This window comes from Coturnix japonica, chromosome 11, assembly GCF_001577835.2.
Source record: "Coturnix japonica isolate 7356 chromosome 11, Coturnix japonica 2.1, whole genome shotgun sequence".
Taxonomy (NCBI): domain Eukaryota; kingdom Metazoa; phylum Chordata; class Aves; order Galliformes; family Phasianidae; genus Coturnix; species Coturnix japonica.
In genome coordinates this window covers 11,264,927-11,280,827 of record NC_029526.1, presented here as the reverse complement: position 1 = coordinate 11,280,827, position 15,901 = coordinate 11,264,927, and the positions used below count along the sequence as shown (strand labels likewise).

The 15,901-nt window shown below is 36.0% G+C and overlaps 1 protein-coding gene across 9 annotated transcripts in view; it reads right to left on the bottom strand.

Annotated features, from left to right (window-relative positions):
• The window catches only part of CDH8 (cadherin 8), a 121,566-nt gene extending 111,204 nt beyond the window's left edge, over positions 1-10,362 (bottom strand). For all 9 annotated transcript variants that reach the window (XR_004308655.1, XM_032447060.1, XM_032447061.1 and 6 more), the window contains exon 1: positions 9,913-10,362. Coding sequence is in view for 8 of the 9 variants with exons in the window: in XM_032447060.1 (XP_032302951.1) it covers positions 9,913-10,164 (252 nt within the window). In the remaining variant the exon portion in view is untranslated. The remainder of the gene's footprint in view (positions 1-9,912) is intronic.
• Positions 10,363-15,901: the final 5,539 nt, after the last annotated feature.

Below are 15,901 nucleotides of genomic sequence, written 5' to 3'. Positions count from 1 at the left end.
CCCCCCCCCCCCCCCAACTCCCTGCCTCCACCAGACACTGCACAAACTGTATAAAAGGTTTTGCAGTAAGTGCATTAAGACAGATGTACTGCCTAGTGACATTCCTAACCAAATCTGGAATTAATTTGGTCTATTAGATCTGAAAGAACACAATGTATCTGGAAGGTTGGATTTTCCCTCACCCCTCCCAAGATATTTTTTTTATATCAATTATAAGCAGTACTGTAAGGCATACAGCTTCACAAAGCAGAAATTCAAGCCCCATTACATAATGTATCACATATGGCATAAAAAGTACATAAAAAGGACAAGATACTTATAAAGTAAGTGGCTGAGAAAAGAATAGATTAAGGTTTAACTATTGCGGGGTTTTTGGTCTTCCTGAGAATTCTCAAACGACGCTGAGAGATTTCTTTTGATAGGGCCTCATGGGGACAATGAAAGATACCAATTCCCTAAGAGTACACCAAGGTTATAGCACTGGGAAGGTTATGAAGAGAAAAGACTCCAGGGGTTGGTTACTTTGTCCCACAGCAGTCTCAACTCTCCCGTGTTACACAGATCCTCAGAGCCCTACATACTGCACAGACTACCAGCAGAACTGATATTTATATTCTTTCAGACTTCCAACCTGCCTCAGCTAAAGGGACATCAGAGGTTTCCTCTCTCAAAGACACTTCTTTGAGGCTTACAAAAAAATGAAGCCAGACTGGCTTGCTTTAGGCTTAGGCAAACATATCTAATGTCTCTCAATTTTTCTGCATTTTGCAGAATTTACAGATGTGCTTCTAACTGTTCATATGAGATGTCTGTGAACAGCATTATTATTTTTTCACCTCATAGTATGAAACAATAGCATGTTCAAATGTCTGCAGTGAGCCATCTGCCTCAGAATAGACCTCTCATCCTGTTAGCAGAGTAACAACTTGCTTTGCTTCTGTCAGACTTTTTTCCACGATTAATTGTTCATTATGGTGTTTCTGCTTCACCCATTTGATTTAGATTGAAATATTCACTAACAAAGTGTATTCCTAAAAATCCCAAGATTTACTTATACATACATACTGCCCAATTCCTAGCATTTGCTCCCTTATCTGTAATTTGTAGTAACAAGCAGGTGGTCTTCTGGAGAGGCAGAATTTAGTTCAATTACAAAATGATTACTTAATGGGATGATCGATACTGTTGCTTTCTACACAGAGCAAGAAGCCTAATTCTGTCTAACCCTTCAGAGTTTTAGTCATTTTCTTTCTTTACTTCAAGGCAATGACAGTGAATTTAACATACAATGTAGTTTTAAAAAAATAATAATAATAAAAAATTAAATATATATAAAAAAGGGAATTTAAATATATAATGTAAATTTTTCTCAGACTGCATAGTATACATCTCTTCCAGAATGTCCCACACACTTTAGAAGTAATTACGTGGCTTCTCAGCCTTCCCAATGATATTCACCCTTTGCACTCGGTAACAATATCACTAGCTTGTAGGAGACATCCAGATCTAAGGGAACAGCAGAGGATCAGAAAGCTTGTCCCACAGTAAGGCCACGGAATTAAGATACAGTTGCAGACATTCAAAATCACTTCTCTGCTCACAATCTTCTGCATGTATGTTTTCCTCCTCAGTTGCAATCTGCATATCCTATTCACTGCAGCAACAGCTCTGAGGCAGGAATTGGCTCCTACCCAACAAAATGGAGAAAAACTGTGGCTAAGGTTTTGTAATACAAATGCAGCATAAACAGCTTTCACACTTACTGACACAGTGCACTGTTACTCGTGTGCTGTAGTTCACTATATAAAAATACCTCCACAAATTCTTTTAGAGCATGTATGATGTTTCCAAAACTCACTAACGAATCAAGTCCATGTTGAAATTCGTTTAAAGAATACATGGGTCCTAAATTTCAATTCTGTTTGTAAATCTTTTTCTGACAGGTAAATTCCTGGTATATGTGTTTAATCACTTGTGTACTGTTGTTCAGTTGTATGAAAATTCAATAAAGAGTAATAGTCTGTGTGTATCTCTGAATCAGCACCTGCTCTTAGTTTACCAAATATTCCATCAATTATGTGGGTGAATTAATCAAGACCCATTAATTAGCAGAAATAACCTAATAATTTGAAATATTGTATTGGCATTAAGCCTTGTTTCAGATGATTTCATGTGGAGGAAGAAATACAAACATTTTACCTCTTGTCATTGTGACAAGACAACAATAAGACTTGGAAAGTGTGCCAGCAGCTGACTTTAAATGCTTCAGACTACACAGTAATTAGAAAAAAAAAAAAAAGAAAAAAAAAAGAAAAGAAAAGAAAAAGAAAAATTAATAGTAATTATGTTGGTAATTATATATAGAAAAGTTTTTGTGTAAAAATATGGTAGATCCTCATTAAGCTGTTGGAGCTGAATAATATCACAGCTAGGCATTCTGCATCGTGCTATGACACACAGGATCATGTTGAATGATTACTTTGTAGACTATCCAAATTAAGAAAAAAATGAATTTCATTTTCCATTCAATTCAATTTTCTGATTTCTTAAATTTGAATGTACAACATGCACAGCTCTTAATAATGTTTGGTGACCTCAGAAAAAAATGTGACAAAAGAGCTATGGTTTGGTTCTTCACTCCTTCCCTCAGAAAGCTTCCCTAATCTTGGTTCTTCACACCTTGATGCTTCCCATCAGTTCTACATATAATAAAATCTACCTTTCCTTCCTTGGTGACTATATCTCCATTCCATGTAAGTCATTCTTTCAATGAGTATAAAAGAAAATGAGATAAGGTGGTTTCTGGATTTAAGCCAGCAGATGACTAGGGTTCTCTGAACTGCTAAGAAATAAAATACATTTTTGGATTCTATCTGTAACTGAGCTCCTTGCCTCCAGTGATTGTCTCTGAGTGAGTCTTTTATTTTGTACATTCCGTCTCATTGAGGCGATCTAAGAGCAATGCACAGCACATCAAGTTGAAACGCAAACCCTCTGCTTGGCTTCTATTCACCAGAGGCTGAGTGTGTAAGTTACTGAGCTCAGACCCTGAAACAAGAAAAGGGATTCCTTGTGTTGCTCCTAATGATTCCTCCACTTAATTCAGGAGTGGTACAGTCTCCAGGGAAAACTGCACATACTTTTTTGTGTAGCTGCTGGCATGAGTGCTGTAAAATAAAGGCTTTGAAAGAAATTATGGAAGGGGAATCTTTACACTAATAGAGTTTCCTCAGGAAAAAGGAACGCTTTATTTCATACTGCATCACCACAGGTGTTCCTCAAGGATCACCAAGAGGCTATTCAGATACATAAATATTTGCAGAAATATCTTCAAGAAAATGGTCTACATTTATTTTCAATGCCAAATGCTCTACACGTTACTTTTAAATAATAGTTACCTTTATATATTACCTTAAATACTTATTGCAGCAAATTATCTCTGCAATTAAGCTGATTGCTTCACATCCACATTAGGCCACACAGCATTGGCAGCTCTGACTTTGTCCAAATAAAATACCCTCAGCTGGAAGTCCTGGTTGTACAGTGTGTGCTATTCCCTCTTATTTCTTCTCTCACTTTAGAAAAAAAAAAACAAAAAACTTTTAAAACTAAACTTTCAAGAAAAAAAAAATTGCAAACTCTTTCCTGGTATTTTCACTCACAAACAATATTTTCTTGTGATGACTGTGAATGTGTATTTATTACAAACTAAACAGAGAGAGCAGACCATCACCTAAAAGACCAACCATTTCTATGTAATTCAGCTTATGAGATACTATGCAGTTAGATTCCACAGATCTGTCTGGAAGCCTACAAACACTAAATTAATTAGACACAAAGTATTTCTCCATACTGATCAAAAGGCAACGTGTCCAGTCACTTATGGAAAGTTATTCCTATTTGATAGCTTTCCAGTGGCTTATAGGAAATCTGTTTGCCCAGTTGAGAAAAGACAAACTTTTATCAGACACAAAACCTCAATTGGCACTAATTGGCAGTTAAATTTACAGCTAGAATGGAAGCATCCTGAAAGGACCAGGGGTGGGACCTATAGGTAGAAACTGAAAACCATTTGCAAAACCAATGTTGGAAAGATCAAACAATCATAGGGCATCTGCACAATATCACGTGGAAAGCTCTGCTTAGTTTTTCATGCTGTCACTTCAGCATTTTGCCTACATGCTTGGAAAACATTTCAATTCATAGAGAGAAAGATAAGATGTTTAGATCAATACATTGAGTGAAAGTTAACAAGCTTCTAATTCTTCACAAGCAAAAGCAATTCTCACTCTTATTTCTTTAATTATTTTTTTTCCCTCAGAAGATTAGAAATCTTTGTGACATCAGAACAATATAAGAAGGTTAGTGATGATAACATTGAAGTAACATCAGGAGACCCAAATGTGTAAGTATTATTACATAGATTATACATATATCATTCTTATCTTCATTGTTTAAAATGAAAACAAAACCAATACAACCCTTTAAAAGCTATTCTATAATTATTGTTTTTGAAGTCTAAAATTCAAGATGTGAATCACAACACAGAGATGTTCTCACTTTATTAGAGAAAAATACAGATGGCTCAGAAGGTGCCTGGTGTTCTGCAGGTGAACACTTTACTGAGCAAGATTCATAAGCAATCTGATGTTAATAAAAAACCTCAGACACTTCTACATACTGATATTTGCCACTTTCTTACACTACTGTTCTACCAGCAAAAAGCAGAAACATAGGAGTCATCTGATGAAAACCCTCTTTGAAACTCTTGCCAGTTCAGTTGCATTAGCAGATACGCAAGTGTACTAAGCTGCAATTCTACTTAAATTGTGCTTATAAATCTCAAGATTGGAGATCGGGGAGCATGAAAGTGTTCAGCCTTAGTCAGTGGTACTCCCTGAAACATACTGAAATGAGATTTATGGTTCAAACTATTTGTCCTCGTTAAAATTTATTAATGTTTTATAAGAAAATTCTCAAAGCTTGCACCTAGTAAAAAAGAAACAAAAGAAATTTGTGCATACTTAAGAATACATACATATTTAATAAAAAATACTGCATTCACCATGCTTACATAAAATGCTGTATACTACATTTATTGGCTTTGTAGTAATATTTGATTATTACATGCTTTTCTTTGAGCTACTTATACTCCTGCTGACTAAGCTGACTTAGAGCATGGAAACAGGAGGGTTCTGTGAAGTATATGGTCATCTCTACGCACAAAAAAAAAAAAAAAGGCAGGAAGAATTTGTATTTTCCATAAAGCATACTGCAGAAAATTAAATGACACATTTTGACTTCTGGGAGTTTATTAAACATAAATAGGCAAATTAGTGTATAATTACAGTTGCAAAACAACAAAAATCTAGGGCTTAGAAAGCAATGTTGACTTTGCAACATTTCAGATATTTAATATTTTATAGCATACACTTGAATCATAGCTAGTAAATATACAAGTGTAAATTAAAATACAACCTTTATGGCGTTCTGATGCCTACTGTTTTAAGTGTGAGAACTTACAAAGTCCATTAACTTAGAACAATATAATACACCATGAAAACTACACTAGAGTTTTACTACATCTATATTTCACGATTCCTTCCAGTCAGGGAAACAGCACATAATTTATCCCGAATGTAATGAGATCCTTAGTTACATATATTTCTATTTTGCATCTTGAATACTGCAACATTTTCAGGCAGTCATTATAATCTCAAACTCTATGTAGGAATCAAAAGAAAAAACATATGGAAGGAATTTGTTTAATTAAAACGTTATTTACTTTGCATTTATGTATCGTTTGGACTGCAACAGAACAATTTAAAATTTTTAAAAAATAAAATTTTTACCATTTACTTGTTAAGAGATATAATGTATGTTGGCAATGAATTCAAAGATTGCATAAAACATTTATAATGTAGAACTTACAGCTTGAAGCTATTTATAAGTGCTCTCTGCATTTCCAGGTTTGACTTTTACAGTAGCACAGCCTGAAGCACTTAACTGTAAAAACATCATGCCTCTCTACTGCTCCTCCTACAGGAAAATTACTTCTGTAAAGGCCTGAACCTAAGCCCCATATATCAAGGGAAAAAGCTTCATTGCTCTGACTGGAAGGAGTTGCCTAGCTCCCTGATTCTACAAACAATAAAGAAAAAAAGTTTTTCATTTAAGAGAGTGAAAAAACACATATTATTTACATCAGAAGGAAGGAAGAAAAGCTCCCTGGTCACAGATTAAAAACAACTACGTGAAACACCACTGCAGGGAAGAGCTGACCAGGCCACATTCTTTCTGCATCTCACTAATTTCTGGTTTGTTTCTATCCCTCCACAGAGTTTTCTAAGTAACTTCTCAGGAGCTAACACAGCCTTGTTGCCAACCACACGCTGCAGATGCTGCACAGCAGCTGTGCTTGTGACAGAGGTGCTGGCCTCACCTGATGAGGTCATTTTATGAATCTCTCATAACAGTTAGCATGCAAAATATGCAAAATATTACCCTGAGACTAGAAATAGGTAAATGAAAAGTTCTCTGGAATGTTCTAGGAGAAGCGATACCACGGAAACAGCACTAATCTGACTGACAGGCTGTGTTTTTCCATGTATGGATTTAACTGCTAATTTGTTTAGTGCTGCTGATGATTTAGGGATGATTTCTGTCACCTTCATTCCCTTCTATGTTCTACTCTGTGCACTGTACTTACAAAGCACAACTGTTAACTCATTCACTGTCCTGGAATTTTTGCTTGAAAACATCTATTAAATTGGGCTCTATCCCATTTAAAACATGACAAAAAACCCTCATGTATCATAAAAAGAAGGAGCTAAAATGATATTCCCCAAACCTACTTTCCTAAAGCTTCTTAATGATATTATCTATCTCATTGTGAATTCGGTGGCTGCCTCCAGTGAAGGAACAGGAGCATTTGCTACACCACAGATTTCATAGCACATCTGCTATGGTGCTGTAAATGCATGCAGAGGAGACTGAGAAAATGCAGCAGTGTATATCAAGTAAAAGTTCTTCCTAACTAATCAAGTCCACAGGGACAGCATGCAGTGTCACAAAACATATCACTCCACAGCTGAATGAGGTTGTCAGCCACTGGGAGGCCTGCAAAGTGCTGACAGCAATGTGCAGTATGTGGAGTCTTCTAAAGGAGATCGAATAGCTTTAGAAAGTTCTTACCTGTTTCTACGGAAGGAGCACAAAAAGAAAGAGAAGTAAAAAGGATATTTGTGAATCTACCTTCCTACGCTGTAGTGCTGTGAATAAAACCAAACTCATCTGAGTATGTCACAGGAACATGAAAAAGGTTACTTTGTAGGTGTCTCAAAAACGCACGTATACTTTTCTTCATGAATAGATCAAAACAATATGGAATTTATTATGATACCATCTGTCAAAATGCAATGCAATATTAATACAGACAAAAAAAGGAAACAAGAAACCTCAGATTCTGAAATCACAGAGGAAGCATGGATTTGTATGCCATATATTATTATTTTTTTTAAGCAGATGTGAGAACTCAAGTAGAGCTGCCTAAGTTTAAGTTTGACCGTACTCAAACTAATGGTGAAAAGTGATGTTAAAAACCGATAAGAAGTACAAGAACAAAAGCAAAAGATTTTTTCCCACCCTTTCCTTGTCACTGTTGGAAACTACCACACTTTACAGAAGAATACACATAAAATCCTCCTATTAGTCTCACTGCAGATTATTTCATTTACTAGAGCAAATACATTGGGAACACATTTATTAACACATATTCATGCAGAATAGAAACTAATAAGCAACTTTGAGTATTCTGGGTATACTGCAACACATTTTAAAGAGGTGTCTTTGCATCTTGAAGCCGCTTTTCCTGGAAAACACAAGCAGCCTTAGGAGAGATACTACTTCTCCCTCTAAGTGGGCACTGAAGGTGTATTTGAAAGCATATATCAAATTTATACTTGTGCATACACTATTTCTGTTAGCCCAAACACTTATTTTTGTGTTTATATAACTAGATCAGCTAATTATCTGCTCATTCCAATTATATGTGACTATGAAAACTACTATCTACACCCCTTAAGAGTGAGGAAGGAGACAAAATGTGCAACCCAAACCTACATAGTGAGCTTTGCTTTAACAACATTCTCTTTGAAGTACTGAACTATCAAGAAACATATTTATTTGGAGTACTAAGAACATGTTAAAAATAACATACAAGCAGCACTGCCTCTGTAATGGCACAGAACCACATCTATACCCAGATGCTGCTTCTTGTGCTCCAGATGATCCAAATATGGACGTCTGCTTTAGCTGGCATTGCTTTTTTAACTGCTTGCTGTTGTGTGTATATACTTTCTGCATTTACCTGGATAGAGTGACAAGCTCAGGCAAGATTTACAAAATTATTTTAAGCTATTTTCTGGAGTAAGCCATGGATTTCTTCCTTGTGAGATTCACTTTTTGCTCTTTTTCATCTAAATCATGCAGTGTTTTAATTAGACAGCAGTCTCAACAAATAGATTCTCACAGCATTTCAGAGCATCCAATTCTATTTGAAATGCCAGCAGAAGATGGGATAATGTCTTCATCAGTCTGGCTTAATTTAACCCCCCTGCTTCTGTTCACTGATGACTTGAACAACTCAGGACATTATATTCATTAAAAACAAAAAAAAAAACAAATGAAACAACCAACTCCTCCCCGGCCAAAACAAACAGAACAAAACCTTATACTGTAGAAATCTCAGGACTTGGATACATTCTGAAAATCAAACTGCCACAAAGTACAAACTTGGGATTCCCCACAGCCAGAGAAAAGCAACTAAAAATCATTTTAAAAAAGATGATAAAACATTGTTTTATATTTTATAAAATATATTTTATAAATATAACATTATAAAAAAAAATATGCTGGAGAAAATAAGAAATAATTTTAAGATCTGTAATAAGCATGTCACTGTCCCTCTGAAACTGAGTGACCAACTATAGAAATACAAATGAAAACAGATATACAATACCTGATCTACACATAAACATAGCACTCAAAAGGCACTGAAGTTCATTATTCTGTCTGACCCTACATTTAGACTAAGGAATGGCTGCATTAGGAAAAATTCAGGAACACACATGATATGTAGTTTCTTCAACAACTGCTATAGCAATTGATACTCCCTACATTATACTTTCTACACACTGTTCATTTTTCCAAAATTATCACGAGATTATTGACATCCACCATTTCTGTTTGCTAGTTTGTTTTACACCATTTTAGTGTTTGGGAAACACGGTGATGATGTATTTAGTTATTTAAAAGGAACTGAAATTTAGCAATAAACACACATGGTATTTTTAATTGCTCACTATAGGCCAGATGAAGTTAGAAGCAGATAATACTTTCCTAACAGTAATTCTAAGGTAATTCACTCCTTATGAATGCAGATAGAACATGATCACATTTAAGAGAAAGTGCAGGTCTGATTCACAGAACAGGGGTAATACACATTGATACCAATAAGCTAATGCATGACAATAATCAATAGTTTAAGACAACAGTCAAACAAGAACGTAAGGAAAAGCATAATGTTCCTTCTGGTCTTTTCATCTTACTAACCTTGAAACTAAATTATGAAATCTGTGACTACAATAATAAATAAGCATGTATAGCAGGACTTCTCTGTAAACTAGAACCCTGTGATTTTGATTCTTTGTTTTGCTGAAATTCTAGCAAAGCTGGAGGCAGAAAATGACTGTAAGTGAAGTAAGCTTTTCAAATTAATGAACAGAAAATTTTATAATTATATACCACATAAAACTTGAATTCCTTAGCAGAGAGATATGACAGCAGACCTTCACATGCTATACGCTTATATTCAGAGAAGAAAAAAAGAAAAACAAAAAAATCTTGCCTTACCCGGCCAACTAGTATTGGTTCAGGTCCAGAAAATTCTTCTAATACAAACATTTGATTCCAAACCCAGCCTCTCTTGGAACGGTTCAAAACTCTTTGTTCTTCGGTTAGCCTTTTTAGTCCTGTACTGGATCCACTTGGAAGTACTTGAGATTGATTCATTGGAGCCATATAAATGGAAGGAAGTACAGTAATCCATAATATTATTAATGGAGTCCATGTATCCATAAGCATTTCCGTTAGTCTTTCTGGCATTGTACCATAAGCTACGCAAATCACCACAGAAATGAAATTATTATTTTGCTTTCCTCCAGACTGTAGCAATCCAATTCATCATGCAGTACAGAACATTTACTTACAGCTCCTCCATGTGTTTACAGCACAGTCAACATAAAAATAGCTTAGATTATAAAAAAATGATCCATTGAGTTTTCCAGTCATTAAGGATTTCTGTCAGGGGAAGAAAAAACAAATGTCAAATTAATGACTTAGGAGCTTAGGAAAATGTTTTAAAACTCTTACTTACTTTTACATCACAAGTAAAACTTGCTAGGATTTAAATTTGAAATATGCAATGCTAGAGTGCATTAAACAGGTTAAAAAGATAATGAAGTGACTGTGTGAATTCCTCCATTGCCTGAAATAGCCAAAGAAGACTCAGGTGAGTACTTGCAAACACTCAGGAATGCATTTTACTTGCAGTTTGTCTTGGCACCTGAAGCTGTTCCAGGCCCCCTTACTACACTATAGTTTTTTTATACATACAGCCAAATTACAAACACTTAATGTGTCAAGTAACAAAAAAATGAATAAAATGATGTCCTTGCATGCAGACTTATCCTCTTTTCCTCCACAAGAAAAGAAGATTTACTTCCGGTAAATGTATAAAGCTCTGGTAGTATGTTCTATGTTCATATCAGTAACCTGCAGCAGCACAACAGCTCAGCAAACCTTCACAATTCAAGAGAGGAACAAAGCTGGAAACTCCACTGTGAAATCCATGATTCCCAAACCAGATCTCTACCAAAGCCCCAGTAAGCTCATTTACACACATCTGCAGTCCAGGATCTTCAGTATCTCTCTCACTTTCAGACAAAATACACACTCAGATTTTATTTCAAAGACATTCTCCATCACAGGCACTTGGGAGCATTTTGTCTCCCTTTCTCCACATACCCCTCCACATATTAGAAGTCCACATCAGGTTTCAACTCAGTCTAAATATTCCCTGAAATGGACAAGCAAGTTAACATAGCAGGGCTTGCTAATGCCACGCTGATAGGCAAAATGTGAAATGCAGCCATAGATCACTTAGCAAGATAAATGCAGTGTTGCACAGGGAGAAGGGCTACATTACAGCTACTCTAATGAGAGTGGAGTTTTGTAAAAAGATTCCTGATACATTTTCATTGACTGATTCATATCCAAGCAATCTCAAGAGAAACCACTGTTTACAAGGTAGGTAAGACTATGTATTCACAAGCTTACACTATACCTTAGGCTGTTTTTTCCTTTAAAATGAGTTTCTAGTGGATTTTTGTAGGACTACAAAGACATTGGGGGGGAGGGGGTGTTGTTATTTTTGACAGTGCGTGTTACAGTTTCTATTTTTTTGGATTCAGGCAAACTCAAGGAGGAAAACATCTGAAAATGTGAATAATGTCAATATATGTTAGCTGTTTTTTAAAAAGCAAACAAAGCAAGAAGATAGTTTTTTAAACTTGAGTAATTGCCAAAGCAGCTGTGAAATCTACTGCATGAAAATCTGAAACTGTGACAAACTTGTCTTGTTAAAAAAGGGGAGAAGAGCTGTTATCAAACTAAAACTCAATATCTCAAGTGCCATGGAAGAACAGTAACCTAATAGCGCAGCACTTCAACAACGCATCCAGAATGAGGTGAATAGTCATTACACAAGTAACCATGTAGGTTTGAAACATCTCACTGCTAACTGAGATGGAGAGAAAGGAAATGGAGAGTGTGCTTTTGCGAGGAAATTTTGGGGAAAATGTGAGAGAAGAAAGACTTCCCATCTTTCAGGCTTCTTCAAACCCCAGAGGGGAGCACAAGGAACAAGCGTCAAATCACTCAGCAGAAAGGATCTACCAAGACACTCTCTGGGCTAGGGAACTGAAGGAAGGCTACTGCTGCCACTTTCTGCCATGTTTCCTGGGGCAGTGGTAGAAAGTATCAGAAGAGAGAAGCAGACAAACTTGCAATGGCAACATTAAATACTTTGTTTGTGTGGAGCTCTTGTGCACTTGAGTGGCCTTGCACATGCACACACGTACCAAGAATGTGACAAACCATTTTTTTTTCAGTGGAGCAAGAATTGAAACACAGGAGAAATAGAATCTCAGTATAACAGAGCAACGGCTGTCATCTTCAACCAGTACACAAAATTAAATTCAAAGCTAGGGAGATGAACAGAAATCACAACTTAATAGCCTTTCTATAGCTAAGTATTTTTGGTGTTTATATCCAAAGCCATCCTTAAGCCAGAAATGGAGGCCCACCAGAAACAGACAGAATGTTACTCTGTAGTTCCAGAAAGCCTTATAATGGACCAAAGTGGGTCACTTTCTTACTTAGCAATAGTTGAAACTGCTGTAGATTTTCTTTGTATTCACAAGACCAAATAATAATAAATTAAAGCACCTTTTTCATATTCAAAAGGCTTTTTGAAAACATTTCCTAATTAATCTGCACAGGCTGTCTTTTCTAAAAGAGATGAAACAAATGAGATAAAACACTATGATGCTCACAGAAACATTTCTGTTTGAAGCAAGAACAGGATATTTGCTTTTCAAGCTGCCTCTCTCAATCTCTGGCAAGCATTAAGTTCACCTCAGCACACCCCTCCTCATTCCCCCCCCAGACTTCCTGTTACTCTTCACTTACTTCAGTCACATTTAGGTCATAGCCAATAGCTCTAATCCATCAGACTGAACCATCCTCATAGTAGTTCCCTATTTAGCAATACCTTAAGGTACTGAATCAAAAGCACAAGGGAAACACCAATAATGCACACACAATCTCACTAAACCTCACTAAGTGATACAATCCAGCACAGAATACTGTTACGCAAGCATGTAAATACAAGTGATCATGGAACAGGAAGAAATTCTCAGGTACCAACAGGAAAGTAGGCAATTGCTAGGAAGTTCAGGGTAAATGAAATAATGTGATGGCGCTTTTGCATGCATCTGTGTACTGCAGGGGACTATAACCACAATTCAGCAGTAGAGCTGGGTACGTACCTCTACAATTGAACCTAGACTGTTGGAGCCCTTAGAGATTAATTTGAGAAAGAGATTTATTTGGAATTCACTGCTCTGTCAGTCATGGCATTTACTTGGTGCAGTGCATGAAGACTGTACCATCCTCAAATGTCTTTAACAAATTTGGAAATGATTTTTCTTCTCCATTAAATACTTATTCCTGCATTTTCATATAGGTTATTACAAGAAGCAATAAGTACCGAGTAGTTCAGTTATAATCCGCTGGATTAGATGTGTAGGAGCAAGTGATACGGTTTCTGAATCAGGCTACTGTAACATTCTAAATAGCCACTTGTAAAAGGAGATTTTGCAGTCAGGGAAAGCTAACAGGAGTATTTTCCCTTCTGCTATTACACCAGGGTCTAGAGAAGCAATGACTGCTGGAATGACAGCAAAGTTACTGCAGTAAGGCCAAAGCTGCCTTGTGCTAAGCAAACAGAAGAGGACCAGCATCAGACAACAGTTAAATCAGTCTTCCCATCCTCATAAAATTCTGTTGCTTTTGATAAAAGCATAATTTTCACTTTGAATTTCCAGGTATTCAAATGCCTCTGGGCTGTTTTCTTTAATAAAACTTAATCATTCTTTTAAGTGGTTTCCCAGCATAGTGCATGATATGTAGAACCAGAGACACAACACTAATCCTCCAAAACTGGATACAAAACAGCCTTCATCAACCATGCATCTCTAACAAGGGAAAGTGCTATATGAAACTTAAAGACTGCATCAAAAAGATGAAAGAAAATGTTAACACCATGTTAGATAGCAAAGTCAGAGAACTGTCTCATTTCAAAAACATAAGACGGTATTTGTGAACTTGGTTCTCCACGCATAACGTAGGTGGAAACAAGGATAAAGCTAAGCAGTTTGTTTTCCACTTACTCTGTGCTGATGAACTAATTTCTAGGAAAATATTATTCTGTTGCAGGAAAATGTATGTTGGAGCACAATTCATGCCTAATACTGTACAAGTTTTACAAAAGAACAAACCAAAAAGTGACTACCAAGTTTATACGCTAACACTGCAACTCTACCCTACTGACTTCTGAAATAACATAAGACACACTGTGACCTCTTTACAAACTAAAATCTATGTAGATTTTATGTATGTAGTTGCATAAGTTATTTGCCTTTACAAAGTCAGAATCAAGTATGACAGTAGGCAGTTATAACAGATATTCAGAACGATGACAGTTCTCATTTCGTGTAATGCAGAGTGGGAAATTATATGGTTGCTGGTGTATTTGTAACAGCTAATTTTAGAATATGTGAAACAAGTAATTTCATTATGGTGCTTTTAAAATCATCCTGTGGCATTACAAAGTGGACACTGGAATGCAGTAAATGTTAAAAAGATGAATAAAGTTGTAGAAGTGACTTAATATATGAACTGCTCGCTGAAAAAGAAGCAGAGCAAGATCACAAAAAGCTTTAAAAAATCAATTTATTTTTAGATTTCAAACCACAGAATATCTGTCTTGTCATGTAAACCACTTTATCACAAGGCTAATGCATTGATTTACAGCACGATCCTAGCATAGAAGATTTTACAGCCACTCCTGTATTTCTTCACGTAAAAGACAGGGGATTATTTCATGATTTGCAACCAAGACTTTTCTTTCTTTAACTTAGAATTTACCTGATTAATCATTCTGACTGTAAGTAACAGCTAAGTCACTCAACCTCACTGTTTTATTAGGGTAGGTTTTGACAATTGCTAAGTAGCTGTTACAAACTTTACAACAACCGTATCTTTTAAGCAGTAGTTTAAATACAGAAATTACAAAAGAGATGCCAGACAAAAGTTGCTTAAAACAACTTTCTTGTAGAGTTTACAGAATCTTTTAGATTATGGGCATTAAATGACTCCTTTAAAGTTCATTCAGAAGATTAGTATCAAACTACCACAAAATCATGAGGTAAATGGTACATAAATTCAATGGAGTTTTAACGGAAATGTTTTAGATCTCTTTACCCATTATATTTACCTTTGCTGCGTATTCAGTATGAGCTAATCTGCATCACAACAGAAGCAGCATCCCCTAACTGATGAGAGGTGTCATTTACCGATCACCGTGAGAGCTCCAGTTAGCACTGTGCTCCTGGACAGAAGGCAGACAGCCTTTACATTTTGCATGCTTCCTTTAGAGCCTTGAAATTCCATCTGACCTACACAGGCTTTTATGTCCAAAAGAATGAATTTAATTTCTAACAAAAATAAGGATTGCTATTCCTGCAAAATAATTCAAGCTGTGGGTAATGGCTTTCATAAAGGATAAGAGAATAAAATAAGAAGGTTAATAATACGCCCTTGACAAAAATGTACATTGTGTGACTCCCTTTGTTTGAAATTCATTAAGTATTCATTTTCACAGGTTTCACACACGTTGTGACCAGGTATTGCATTTCCCCTCTCAGTAGGGTTGCAAGCTTGGGATGTTCAGAGGCTGTACACAGGCATAGATAGTTTATACTTTTTAGCATTTCCATTCTTAGCATCCAAGCGATCTTTTCCCCCTCCTCCTTTTCTTATCATTTCTCTCCTTTCCATGTTTCTGTTCCCACAAAAGCTAAGGTCTTGTAGGATTAATAATTCCTACTCATAAGAGAACTTCAAAGAACATTTTAACTTGTCATTAAAGCAGAACAAAACCCAAGTCTATCAGAATAGATTAAAATGCCATAACCAACAAATCATCTTTGTCCCCTAA